The 14,913-nt window shown below is 38.6% G+C and overlaps 1 protein-coding gene across 1 annotated transcript in view; it reads right to left on the reverse strand.

Annotated features, from left to right (window-relative positions):
* htr7c (5-hydroxytryptamine (serotonin) receptor 7c) overlaps nt 1–2,388 on the reverse strand; it is a 53,033-nt gene extending 50,645 nt beyond the window's left edge. The window contains exon 1 of the mRNA XM_038273591.1: nt 1,475–2,388. Coding sequence (XP_038129519.1) covers nt 1,475–1,950 — 476 coding nt within the window. The 5' untranslated portion in view covers nt 1,951–2,388. The remainder of the gene's footprint in view (nt 1–1,474) is intronic.
* Between the last annotated feature and the right edge of the window lie 12,525 nt (nt 2,389–14,913).

Here is a 14,913-nt window from a genome sequence, read left to right on the forward strand (position 1 = left end):
TTACAGTATATATTTTCTGTGTCATAAATCTGTTTATTATCAGTTGAAATAAATAAATATTTCAAATATATAAACTTTATCGAGATGCACCTCTTATTTAATAGACAAATGTGATATAAATATGTATAGATAGGGAACCAAAATTAGCTCTTACCCAGGGGCCCATCTCCTTCAATATCCGGCCCTGCACTAAAACTGATACTGTTGAAAGCAGTGGCGGTTCTAGACCAGATGTACCAGGGGGCCAGGAGGGGGCCACTGTGTTTTCATGGGGGCCCAGAAAATCATGAAATAAAAATCAGACCAAGAGATTCAAATATATTAAGATAGCTGCATGAAGTGATTTTTTTTTTTTATTCAACTAGGTTGAATAAACCTAGTTGAATAAAAGTTGAATTGGAACTCAAGAAAAACTGAAAAAATTCAGCTGTCTTTAAAATTTATTTTGGAGAAAAAAAATTTAGCAGAAGAAAACTGGGATCCTATCTCAATACCACTGAAGCTATCACCTTATTGTTTTTAAATAATTAGTAAAACAAAGAAAAAACACTAAATGGATCAAAAGGATCTATCAGTAACCATGTCTTTTCTAGCGCAAATCATCATTAGCATTTCTTTGAGTTTTATGTTTTCAGTACATGGGCCATAACCAGAGGCATAGCCAGAATTTTTTTTCAAGGGTGGTCAGGCAATAACCAATGTACACTGAGGGGTGGCCGAAAGCGGGTAGGTACCAGAATCTCAGTGTCAATCTACAATGTTCCAACAGGAAAATTAACGAGCAAAAGATCCATATTTTCTAAATAAAGACAAACTATACTTTCCTACAGCCTTTTGCTAAGAAATAGATGCATACATTTAAAAATCTGTAATTTTACCTAGATAAAGTTTTATCCACTATACCTAGATAAAAGGTATAGAGGATAAAACTCTCTCAGTTTCGAGCGCTGGGACGTAAATCTTCTCCATTGTCATTACTTACCTACTTGTATGAATAAACATTCTGCATAAAATTGATATTTACAAGCACTAACATCTACATAAATTGATTATTTGATAAGTTTTTATAAAAATTGTTATTTATCTAGGATTGCACTGAAGACTCCTAGATGACTTGATTTTCTCTTGAGCCCAAATAATACGAAATCAAAATCTAGTTCTGAAAAGAGCATAAATTCTGTACTTAGTATATTGATGTCTATAATTAACCACAAAAAATTTAAATGTTTTGAATATTCCACTGGAGAGTATCATTGCTACCACCATCTATATTGGGGGGTGGCCACAGTGGTGGCCAATGATTGGCTAAGGGTCCCTGGCCCCCCTTCTAGCTCTGCCCCTGGCCATAAAAGAGGCCAGGACATGATCTACAGGGGCACTGGCCCCCGTTGGCCCCTTTCTAGAACCGCCCATGGTTGAAAGCGAACAGCTTTTTTTTTTTTTGCTTAGATCAGCCCAAACTTTGTAAACTCACCTATCAACGCTGATCACACACAGGGTCATGATGGAGGCAGTGCAGCACATTACATCCATGCCGATGAAGATGTTGCAGAACAAGTCCCCGAAGAGCCACTTGCCGCCGGTGAGGTCCGTCACTATGACGAACGGCATCACAACTATGGCCACTGACAGGTCCGCCACCGCAAGGGACACCAGCAGGTAGTTTGATGGCTGCCTAAGTTTCTTCACCACGCACACCGCAATCACCACCAGCGTGTTTCCCATCACGGTCACCGCCGTGATCATCGCCAGCATGACCCCGATAATGATCTTCTCCGGGCGCCCGAAATCCAGCAGCTGCTCCCCGCATGACTCGTTCCACTTGGCTGTGGGGTTGCTGATGGTGGTGACCGGCACGTTGCTGACCAGAAACAGAGTGCCATTGATAACTTCGGAAATATCCTCTTTCTTGTTAAAAGTGGGCTCAATTCCCGAAGTATTGAACATCATGACAATGATGTTTTCCGGCCAGGGGAGCAAGGGACGCCTCGCCAGCGCGCTCCAATTACGCGCATATTTGGATTTGTGTAACCCTGTCCTGGTCACTGCCGGGCGGTGTTAGGTGGAAACCTTTTCAGCCTCACCTCATCAGATGTGAAAGTGCTGGTCCGTTCCTTGAACTTCTGTAGCTTTTAGCGACAAGAAGACCAAAAATCGAGGGGGAAAAAGAAACCCTGAAATTATGGAGATTAACTAAAAAGTAAAAAGAAAAAAATCTCAATATGCTTGCTTGAGGAAAGTGTTCAGCTTTCCACCACGTCACTTCAGCAAACACGCACAGTGTGGAGAGTTGCGCTGCGCAAACCGCACCTATCCGTGTGACGCATCGGTTAGAGCGCACAGACAGCCTGTCACAGCAGCGCTTCCACTGTGATCCACAGGGCTGGCAGTCTGCACAACAGTGTTTCCTCACTCCTTTCAGCACTACAGGCTCTATCTCTCTATGTCCTTTTAAGGTGATTACAAGAAAGCATGGTTTCTACAAGTGTCACTTATCTGTTTTTGCAGAAATGAAAGATGAATACCGCTGATGTTAAGGAAAATATGACACATTTATTTGTACATTCGTTATATTTAAGGGCATAAAATAAAGTTGACACCTAGACTTTTCTAGTATAGAAATATATTTATATTAATATAATTTTAAATATTAGATTAATTTGCAAAGCCTTTTAAATTCCGATACTAAACTATAGCTCTTTGGACAGCTTTAGGGGCTGTTTACTTTTTAAGGATGTGAAACTCAACTCAACTCAACTCTACTTTATTGTCAAATGTGCTACATGGTAAACATACAACACAGATGAAATTGCAGTCATCTCAACCCCACGGTGCATAATAAAATATAATGAACCATAGCATAAAAAAACAACCTAAGATATAAAAATAAATATAGGTACCTGCTTGGATAACTAAAACTCTAACAACGAACTAGTTTAAATACTAAAAAAGATTACAAATGTGCAGATGGGAAGTGTAACGGTAAATTTTTACAAAGTAACATTACAGTGGTCCTGATGGATGACTAGTGCAAATAGTCAATGTAAACGATGTAACTGTAACATGTACAGCAATTATTATTACTGCACAGTACAGTGGCTATAGTGCAAATAATGCAAATGGTAGCATGAGCTGAGTAGCATTCATGATGTCTGCAGTGCAAACAGTGGTGCAAAACCATGAATTTTGTGTGTCTGCGGCTAAATAAACTCAATAAAAATTGTATTGCAAAAATGATCCCAATACTTAGTGTTTTCTACAAAAATAAAATAATAAATTTTACATTTTAAACCTTTATTTAACCAGGAAAAGTCTCTTTGAGGTTTAAAAAAAAATTTTGAGGGGATTCCTGGAGGTTTTTATTGATTTCTTCACATCACCCACTACTAATGCTAAGGCAACATAATTTCCATTATATTTAATCCCAATTTTATTAAACTTTTTAATGGTTTATCTTTTTTATTTTTGAGCCATGAAGGTGAGGACCTGCTGAGCTAGGTGTGTTTGAGCTTAGCACAAACTGTTAAGTAGACATTCATGGTTCCATCTGTTACACCAGGTTTGAAACACCAAAGCAGCCCCAGAATATCACAACCCTACAAACAGCGCAGGGCATAGACCTTTCAAAAGTACATTCTGTCTTATTCAGTCCACAAAATATTCAGCAACATGGAAGGAAGCCCAAACTTTTGGGGGAAAATGTTGGGCTTCCTTCCATGTTGCTGAATCAAAATCAATATGACCTAATGTGAGCGATTCCCGCAATGCAGTGTTGCTTATTTGCTCTTTAAATATTTCTGTTAGGCTGGTCACTCCAGCAAAGCTTTATCTTTATTCCCATCTTCTTTATGGTTAATAGCTATCAATGTGTGTTGGTGCTGTGTTTAAAGGTTTAGGAAATAGATTTGTCACCCTTTCCATATGCATAGATATCAATGACTGTTGGTTTTTATCTTTCTTTTAACCTTATCTTTTATGTTTTTTTTTTTAAATCCCTTCGCTTACATGATGTTGTCAGTAGAGATGTTTTACATGATGTTGTTAGTAGAGAGGCACCGATCCAGTTTTTTTCTGATTCTGATCCCATCTGACACCAAGCTGGACTGTGCCCATATCGTCATGATCCTGGGACTGGTGGCTGGCTTGATTGCTCATTCCATTCACCTGTTTAACTCTGCGTGGTTTCTCATTACTGCTTATCTGATCCACCTGTTTCCAGCTCCTATATGCTGCGTGTTTTCCAGCTACCAGTGCCAGATTATTTAAGCTGGTCTGTATGAGTTACTCTAGCGTTCTGAATATATTTCTGATTTATCTCATTGTGACCTATTTCTGCTCTTTGAATCCCAAGTTTTGCTTTGCCTCTGTCTACTCTGTTAATCTGCTCTTTTCTGGAATGATTCCAGGATTTTTCTGGTTTACCAAAACCTGGACTATTCTTCTGACCTCGGCTTGGATTCCCCTTCTGTACCTCATCGACTCTCTGAACTTCTGGTCCGTGAACTTGGTTCTTCTACGACTTCGGCTCAGATATTCCCTTCTGGACACTGTTGCTCCCAGGCGTCGGCTGGCATTAGCTCCGCTCATCACTCGGAGCCCAGGGGGGTGGTGCCCACCGCAAGCAGAGGTCAAGCTTCCAATCGGTTCCATCTCCTTCTTTTGGGATCAGACTGAACTCTTACCCAGGTCAGTGACTACTGCTCTTAATCTTTATCAGCCCTTCATTCTTAGTGACGGACCTGAGTTTCTGTTTCCTACAGACGACCCGATTTATCCGCTCCAGCTGACGGGCAGCCACACGCTTATGGTTAATAAAGACTTGTTTGAACTCATTCAGGTCTGTTATGAATACTGGTTACTCCAAGGTTTTGAGATTCTGACAGATATATGATACTGTTCTGTGTCAACTGTCAAATGAATGATACATATGTTTAGCCATGTGAGTAAAGGCTTTAGCCTTAACATAAACGTGGTGCTAGTTTAGCAGAAGGTATTTAAAGCTACAGTGTGTAATAATTCCAGGGATATACAGTCAGAAATGTAATATATTATACATAACTATGTTATTTTATCATCATCTACGAGCTCAGCCTCTTAACCTTAATATTTGCGTTGCCTTAGAATTCGTTATTTATAATTGCATAGGAGCGGGTCTCGCAGCCATGGAGGCAGACATCTTTGCGCTACGGCAGCGCAGAGCCAACAAACTAGTGATTGCGAGATCGCCAAAATGTCACAACGATGTAGAAAGAATAACGGGTATATTTATTATCTTAAGTCTACATGAAATCTATACCCTACACAGACTAATGAAATACTATCTGTAAAATTATCTATGTAAACAAACCTCATCACTTGAGAAGGTAGGTGATGGGGAAGTCGTGGAAGACATTTTGTCCCGTAAAGCTCGCCGTACTGTTGGGTGGGAGAAGAGGTGGGGGGAGACGTTCATGTTGCTGCAGTCTGCAGTCTGACCGCTAGATGTCGCTTAAAGTTACACACTGTAGCTTTAATATATTCAATAGCAGAAGAGATTTGAATATATTAAATACTTATAACTGGGGGTTATAATGGGTTATTCAAATCGAGGATGAAACTATTGAACGATTATTAGTTGAATAATTATAACTGTAATTTGCTTACTCACCATGGTTCCTAGTCTTTTACATAAGGTTGGACTCCTGAACAGGCTGTTTAGACTCCTTCACCAATTTAGTCATTTAGACTATGGCTATCAGCAGAGTTATTAATCACCAACCAAAGATATTTATCTCTGGTCATACAAGTATTCCTGAAAGAAGAGTGATAAACTGTTCACTGTATATAATAAACACAAAAGACCACCGATTATTTTTAAAAATGGTACCTTTATTTTAACTAATAAGCCCAAGTAAAATAAGCGCAATGAAATATACAGAAGAGGGGAAAGGGGATTTTAAGAGTCCAGTCGAGAGTCTTTGACTTCAGTTCGAGTCTTGAGGCTTAATTCATTCAAAGTGTCCTTTAAAATAGCAGCAGATAAATCTGAATAACCCTAACACAAAGATATTAAATAGAATCAAAACAGTGAAAAATTAACAATGGCTCAGGAATGCATTAGATGCTGTGACGCTGGAAGGAATGGGTTAGTTCAGCTGGAACAAGATATCTGGTTCCAGGGCAGGCTGCTTGAACAAAAGAGTTGGAGAACGCACAACATGGCTGCTACCAGTGGTAGTAAAAGTACAAATAAACAGAAAAATAGATACTCTAGTAAAATTAAAAGAATCACATTAACATTTGTACTTAATTAAAAGTAACAAAGTACTTGCTTTTAAAAATACTTAAAGTAAAGAGTACTTTCTGATTAAACTGCATTTTTTCCACAATGATTACTATACAGTATGTATATTTACTTTAATACATCAACGTTATTGTCATAAACAATGCTGTGGATAATGCATGTTTGTTTTGACCTTCTGTCAAAGTTCATATTTGGGACTTATAATTTGGGATGATCTGTTTAGTGAAATATTAAGTGCAATAAAGATGACTGATTACACCTTAGAAAGTGTTTCATTCAACAAAACATATGCCATGTTTTATTCAATCTGAACTTGAGCACATTGTTACAACATCAAAACTCACTTTGACTAACAGGCCCTGATCTTTAACCCTAATTTTTAACTCCAGTTTAATCGTGAAGAGCACAGGGAGGGGAGTGGCAGCCTAGTGGTTGGGCATAGGCCTTGGAATCCTGAGATTGTGAGTTCAAAACCCAAGCCCCACAGACTGCCACTCTTGGCGAGCAAGACCCTTAACCCCTGATTGCTTCCCGGGCACCCCATGATCCCAGCCCACTGATCCCCAAGGGGATGGGTTAACTGCAGAGGTAAATTTCTCCAATGTAAGATGAATAAAATTCAATTTAACAATACTGTAAAGACAGCTTTGTAATTCAAGAGTGTTGAACTTTCAATGTTAACTTGAATGAACTTTCAATGCAACTTTTATATTTGTCTCTCTTTCAACTAGTTCTCTGTATTACAACTAGTGTTGCACCGATACTGATACCAGTATCGGGCAGGGCCCTGAGTACCAACATATAGGGCACCGATACCATTTTGAGAGCCAAAAGTTTATTCAACTATAGTCGCCCATTCCAGGTAGGCAATGAAAAGTCCTGCTGGATTCACTTGGATTCATCATTTTCCTGCTTCACAAGTGTAGGCAGCAGCTTGACAAAGCCATCATGGCAATTATTTTACATCCAAGTAGTATGCAATTCTTTATATATGTACACACACACATCAATTTCAAACAGTTTGTATAGGTATGGTATCGGTATCGGCCAATACTGCACAACAAGGTATCGGTATCGAGGTCAAAAAATGGCATTAGCGCAACACTAACTTCAACACACCAGAATCAAATATCTGTATCATTAATAGAACTCTGAGAACTTCTTGCATCATCCAGAAATGTAACAGTTATAGGACACCAGACTTTAAGGACAGACTTCCCCTTCTCTGGATCCAGGTTCCTTCCCTTTGATGGCACTTTTAGTGAGAGTGACATATTGTTGGAGACGAGTGCTGTGATTTCTCTGAAAAAGAATTTGTGAATTTTAAGCAGAATTTAAACAAATTTGACAGGACTATACAGAATAAAATTAAGCATTCACATCACCATAAGCAAATATCCTCTATGGATGAGTTTTCCTCTTCCCAGCTCTGGGGTGGCCTTTGCTGTATGGCACAAATGTCCTTTTATCCATGCCTTGGCTGTCCAGCCTGGGCCTATTGCTCATCATTACCCTCTGCACTCTGTGACTGACAGGTCAGGGATGATTGTCACATCACATTAGCACTGGTGACCTCTGACAGTTTCAGTTGCTGTCAGGGAGATTTATCCCATTCACATTAAAACCCGGTAGCAGTATCTAGATGTGAGATGAGATAGGTCAGGACTCCTGAATTTTCTGAAGCATGCTACCAGTTCTTATATTAAACAAACTTGTTAGTTGTGACACTCAGGGACCACTGTAGGACCTGTATTGCTTTGCTTATTCCTCTCACTAAACCATTGTTTTGAATTGAACTATCTTTCCAGTAACACTAAAACTGCAGAGATTCTCTTAAGTTTGATGTAAATGTTGTTTAGCATCAACCAAACTCTGATGTCAGGAAATTAGACACTATTATTATGACATAAACAGATTTGCCTGTGCAGTGGATGGCCCCATTCTGTGGGACAATTTACTGATGCAGATAAATCCTGCTCAGAAACTCAGTAGTTTCAACTTTTAAAAAAGCATTTTCGCTAAATTTCATTTTAAGCTGAGCTTGTCAACCTGCTGTTTGCCATTTTGTGTCTAATCCAAACAGATGGAGTTAAGCAAACACCTCTTACTAATTTTGAGCAGCAGTAAAACATTTTAAGAATCATGTGAGAATTAAAATATATATTTTATCACATTAATCTAATTAGGATGAGAAAATGGCGCAGAGTCAATGCTGTGGCTCTTACAGAATGATACGATAGCATGCAGTCAAAAGTCCCAAAACTTCAATCCAGTTTTTAAACTAACTGGACCAGTTCTCTGTGAGAGCCTCCTTTGTAAATCAAAGCCACAAAGGGTTTTATCTGTCAACAACAGATGTTTCCTATTTATTTGTACCTACTGTTACTTGAACTTTGTATGCACCTAGAAGAATAATGTCTTCCAACTCTCCACCACCATCCAGTTTCTATTAATTTGAGAAACTACAAAAACCCAGGTCACCAAAATAGTTCACCAGGAGCTCACAGAAATCCATCTTACATGCCAAGGCTCGAAATCTTCTTAAAAAATCCCTCTATTCTTGAATTTTATATTAAAAAAAAAAAAGATTTCTTGTTGAGCACAGGTGCAGACCCAGACCTCAGCATCTGACTTCTTGCTTTAAAGCATGAAGTTTCCATTGTCTATTAGAAACTTATCTGAGAGCCAGCAAACATTCCAGTAGGAATCGGACCATTCCTCATCAAATTAACACAGTAATTTACAGCCGCACCAACTTGGTGGGTCAAGAAGTTGCTGTAAGAGCTTGGTCCTAAATGTAAACAGTCAAAGAGGACCATCTCTGTGAGTACAAACATTTCAATAAAATGTCCAAAAAGGTAAAAAAAAAAAAAACAACAACAAAAAAAACTTGATATAGTAGACACATGACAAAAGAGTGTTTCTAAGCTGAGATCATTCTGGTGCACTATATGAGCCGATTACCCAGTGGTACGGTTTGAGGATGGAGACTTTTTTCCAGCGTTTTATTGTCATTACACTGTCCCGAGTACAGAGCAAAGACATTAACTCTCTGCATTTAACTCATCCCCTTGGGGAGCAGTGGGCTGCCATTGTGCGGGCATAGGGGTCTTTGCTCAGGGAGCCGGTCTGGCAGTCTGTGGGAGTGGGGCTTAAACTCAGAACCTCTGGATTCCAAGCTCTATGCCCTAAGCACTGGGCCACTATAGTTACTAACTATAGTTCCTACAGGACTTTATAGGAACTATAGATACAAAGACACAGTATAACTAAATGAGAAATCATTTGAATGTAACTGAACTGGACTTTTACCAATTCAGATAGAACCTGAACCTTGAGGAGTAAATTAATAAAGCACCGCCTGGAGAACCTAAGCAATTATGATCAGATGCAAGAACCAGTAGTAGCAAAGAAATTCTCATCTAGAAGAAAAAGAAAACCCAAACACATCCATTGTCATCTGAGCGTCACATGGAGCAAAAAAACGTGAATGTTTTTTGTCACTGATAAATTTATTTTACAATTTTTATTAGAAACCATTATTAAATTGTCATAATGTGTTTATTCAGGCAACCAATATTATCCAACGGGTTTTAAAATTCCTTTGATAACTTTGCTCCCCTGACGGAATACAGGGCCAAAGATCCTTTTTTAACCTCAGGTACAGATTCCTTTGTCTGAAAGGGCAATTAATTGTTTAGGCCAGCCTGTCTGTTACAGCAACAGAAATATATTAAAATACAAGAAACACCCAAGCATTCCAAAGTGATCCAAGGTCTTTAAGTTGAACTACAATGATTCTAGAGCAAACTTTATTAATTCAAATCAGTCATATTTGGAATAGGAACCATTTGTAGTTCTGTGTTTGGGCATAGTTTGGTTCTATTTTATTTGGTTTCGATAAATTGTTTGGTTTTGTGGCGGTATTTGGTTTATATTTTGACTCTCTGACCTATACTTTTGTTCTTACCCTGCTGGCACTGTGGGGGAATCTATATAAGATTCAAGGCAAAGGCAGTACAAGGGTGTGGGGAGCTTACCTGTTTTTTTTTTTAACGCTCTCTGTTACATACTGATGTTCTTCAATACATCCACATATTGATCAGTATTACCATTTCCTTTGCATACTGCCATAGACCGCCACCCAGGAATTTGGATCAAATTCAGTATTCAGTTTGTGCATAATTTATGGGAGGGTTCCTAAACTTATCTCCCAGTCTTGACATTGCCTTTTGAGCATGTTAGGACCAGGGTTTTGTGCACCCAGACGCGACCAAAATTAAAGGATATTTGATGGTCACTACATTTGGTTCTCATTTTGAGCACATTTGGATCAAGGAAGCTCTCATTGCATCATCAAAATCAATCTTATTGGTAAAAAATTATGTGCACAAACAAACATTAACTTTGGTTTCAGTCACTTACATTGTATCATCAACATTAGTTAAATCTGAGCAATTCAGAGAGGGCACAACCATTGGTTGATTAGTCATCTAATGACTGTGTCATCTAAAAACTGGACAACACAGCTGTTTCCTTAAGAGGATCTGCAGCTGTCTTAAGAATAAAAAGCAGAAGAGAAAGGATGCAGCCCCCAGGGGAGTCTGCTTTTGAAAGTATGTCACCCGATGTGCATCTATTACCAAGCCTTGCTGCATTCTGGTTTTAAAGAAATCTAAAATCATCTGTAAACTCTAATCTGATATCATCAAAAGACAGGATAAACTTTCAATTGAAATATAAAGCTGCATCTTGTTAAAAGCAGAACTAAAATCAGCAGACTGAAAGTGAAGCATGACATTTGGGTTGTTTGAGAGGCTTACAGATTCCATCAAATATTAAAAAAAATATTCACTTCCTCCTCACCTTTACCCTCCTAACAGGCAAACTGCAAAGGATCCAGTTTGTCAAAAGAAAGAAAAGCAATAATCTGATCTTCTTTTTTGGTTTCTTAAGGGTTTTCATTACTAGAGAGGTGAAACCATATTGGCTTTTATTCTATTAATTCCATTGTTTTGTTGTTGTTTTTTTGGTAATATAAGCACTGTAAGCACACTGTCTGCACACAAGAGTTGGAAAAAAGTCAATGTAGCTGATTGGTGCTGCTGTAAGGTGTGCAACCTCAAATAACATCAAGACCAGACCCACAACTTTTATATATATATACTATATATATATATATATATATATAACTGTTTTCTCACCCCTCGTGGGGTGGTATGTGTCATCCTCAAGCTCGGGTCAAGTTTGAGGGTTCTGCGCAGTATCTTAGCTGTTCCTAGGACTGCTCTCTTCTGGACAGAGACCTCTGATGTTTTACCTGGAATCTGCTGTAGCCACTCTCCCAGTTTGGGGGTCACAGCCCCCAGTGCTCCAATTACCACTGGAACCACTGCTGCTCTCACTTTCCACATCTTTTCTAGGTCCTCCTTCAGTCCTTGGTATTTCTCAAGCTTCTCGTGTTCTTTCTTCTTGATGTTGCTGTCGCTTGGGATTGCCACATCTATCACTACTGCCTTCTTCTGCAACCGGATAGCTCGGTAGGTAACACAGACGACTCCGGCACAGGTGACTGGGGTTCGATTCCTGGCATGGACATCCAGGTGGACCCTTAGGCAAGGTTGTTTGTGCTTAGTGGCCTACCTCAGGCATGAGTGAAACCGCAAATACAAGAGCCATACCGGCTCGGACGTCGCCCGGGTAACGAGGTCTGCGTCAGTTGCTAGGGAACCAGGGCAACTTGATGACAAATTGGCTACTGGAACAAGACATAGATGGACTAGAGCAGAAACTTGTTACTGATGTGTGTGTGTGTGTATAATGGCATTTGGTTGTTTATTTCTTGTAACTAAATAACCTGTTTGTTCAGTTACATCAACATTTCTTATTAACATCATTGCGCACTTCAGGAGGATATTTCCAGTTAAGCTTTCTTTTTGAGCCCCCTTATATTACAATTACCCTCAGTGGTCGGTGGCTTTTGTTGGATCCTAAAGGGGCATGGGGTTCCTTGGGAATGTGAAAACTGGGAAAGTGTAATCTTTTAGTGTAATCCTAATTAAATCATGTGAATTTACAAAGTTGAAATAAGGTGGAGAATACATTAAAACCAACATAATATCCCTTAAGTATCTAAAGGATCGTGTTCTACACACAAAATAATAAAATAACTGATATCATTCGAACATGCATCATTAGATATGGTACTCTAAGGCTGAAAATCATAATGTGAGCAGTCAGAAAGTTGCAGTCACCCATCTGCTCATGTGGATTATGGCTAAAGGCGGACAGGTGAAGATTGCCTCTCTTCACAGGCCAGCAGTGGGACAGACACAGGTTATCTTGTTTTCTTGGCAGCAAATTGCGGTTTTCATGAACATGACCTCAATAAAATGACATAATCAGGCACTGGGCCACAAGCTCAGGCACAAACAGGTAATTTCATCATGACAGCGAAATGTAAGTGAGGAGCAGAAGTGGAAAAAACATTTGCTTTAGAAGTTGCTGGCAACAAAAAGAGCACTCCAATTATTTAATAGATTTATTTTCTTTTAAACGTTGCATCGGAGCAACCATAAGGAGTCTTCTTATCCTTGTTATTTTAATCCTGTATATTTTATAATCGTATTATCAAACCATATTTAGGGTATTTGAATAAGACAAACTACGTCAACATAGCTCCTAAAGTGTTATCAATGAATATGTCTTGGTTGCCCATGATGATGAGCAGGCCAAACAATTATTTTCACTGACCTTCTCAGGCATATTTATACTAATTCTATTTTGCTGTTTAGGCTTCATACAGGGCATTATTTCTAGATGAAAAAAAAATAAATAAACAAAAAGAAAAAAAAATAACTTTGAATTATTTAAACAATTATTTCTAATCCTAATCCAACAGTATTGCTAACCAGCAAACTGATGTTGAATAAGAAATATTGTTTATGCTATTTGATTGTCTTTTCTAACCCTCATGATAAAATTGCAAACATTTTTGCACGAGTGTTATTCACTAGAATGGTCCCTTCTACAAAGTCCACTTGTTTCTGACAAAGGACACCTTAAAGGGCAATTTTATTTAAATTGTATGTTTAAAAAAAAAAAAGCAGCTGACTAGACTATTTAATGTCTCTTGTTGTTACGCATTGCCAAGGTAACCAGGTGAGCTAAAGAAACTAGGTCCTTCTTCTTCGTGTTTATATAAAATAACTTTTGCTGTGCATCACCTCCACCTTCTGAAATGCAATGAGGGAGATTAAAGGAAAAGTCCGGTCATAGTCTGGGTTCAAACTTCTGAAAGTACTTTAAATATGAAATTATTACACACTTTTCAATAATTGATAGGTGTTTTTAATTAAGAGTAATTTTTATTTGACTGTGCTTCACTTAAGACATCCATGTTTTTCAAAGCGCACTACTGCCACGTAACGGTTTGTGATGTCAAGGTGCGGTATCAGCTGTTGAGCAAGTCCCAGTGCTGTATCTGGTGTTTGTAACCACACGCTATTATCCAAGTCATCTTGAAAACATTCTTCTTCGAAACGTTGGCTGTACATTACATGTTTTTTTCTCTGGCCAGAAGTTCGATGGCAAATCCTCCCTCTTCAAGTTGAAGATTTGACAACAAACCCATGGTGGATCATGAATCGGAAAGGTTAAATAACTTTTTTTTTTTCACTTGATGTATTGCAACATCCAACTGCCGTGCACATGGACATTGTCAGTTTATCCTTAGCTCTCGCGAATTTAAATGGTGAAGTCCTCTGGAAATCTTAAATAATTGTTATTGATTGCAGATGTGTCTTGTTGTTCCCATTGACTTTCTCTGTAAAGCGGGTAGAATGGCGTTAGGCTTGCCGCACCATGATGTTACTGCCGGGAGATGTCAGGAGTGAGGTGTTACTATATTTGGGCAAAAATGGCCGGTCCCGGACTCTGTGATCATGACGAAAATGATTGTTATTGTTTTTTTATCGATTAAAGCTAAATTCATTAAATCATAGCAAATGTATTAGTTTTAGGTATAAATAATGATCCAGTGATTATTCCTTGCTGACCGAACTTTTCCCATTAGGCCAGGCAGTCCTGTCTCTAAATTCTACCAAATAATCCTATGTGTGACCCACTACACTGCATGAAAAGTGGGATTTTCGTCAATATACGGCACTGTAGATTGTCGTGGAACTTCAGGTTAGCGGCAGTTTACGGCAATTTGCAGGCTTCGCCGAAAACTACTGTAAATTGTCAGAAATTGACGTGGAATTTCTTAGGCAGTGTTCCCCCCATGCCTCCCCCCCATGGAATTCTAGGGGAGGCTTTAACATGTAAATGAACATGCTGTGAGCTATACAAATGCAAATCAGGGTTGCAGGGGGGGGTTTTACCCCAAGTGACATCTTTCTAAAAGGTAAGAAAATCTCTGATACAAAGAGATCAGGCTCAGTATAGCCTCTTACATTTTAGCTTGAATTGATTTATTTAATTAAAGTATAGAGACCAAAACAGATCTTTAGCTGACAGAGCAATACATTTAGAGCAGTAATTATTTTTTTTTAAATTTGCATTTAAGATAAAAAATAAAATGTTGTCTGTCAATATGCTCAATTCACAATTACTTAAGTGGAAAAGTT

This window comes from Cyprinodon tularosa, unplaced genomic scaffold, assembly GCF_016077235.1.
Source record: "Cyprinodon tularosa strain WSP-4 unplaced genomic scaffold, ASM1607723v1 ctg88, whole genome shotgun sequence".
Lineage (NCBI taxonomy): Eukaryota > Metazoa > Chordata > Actinopteri > Cyprinodontiformes > Cyprinodontidae > Cyprinodon > Cyprinodon tularosa.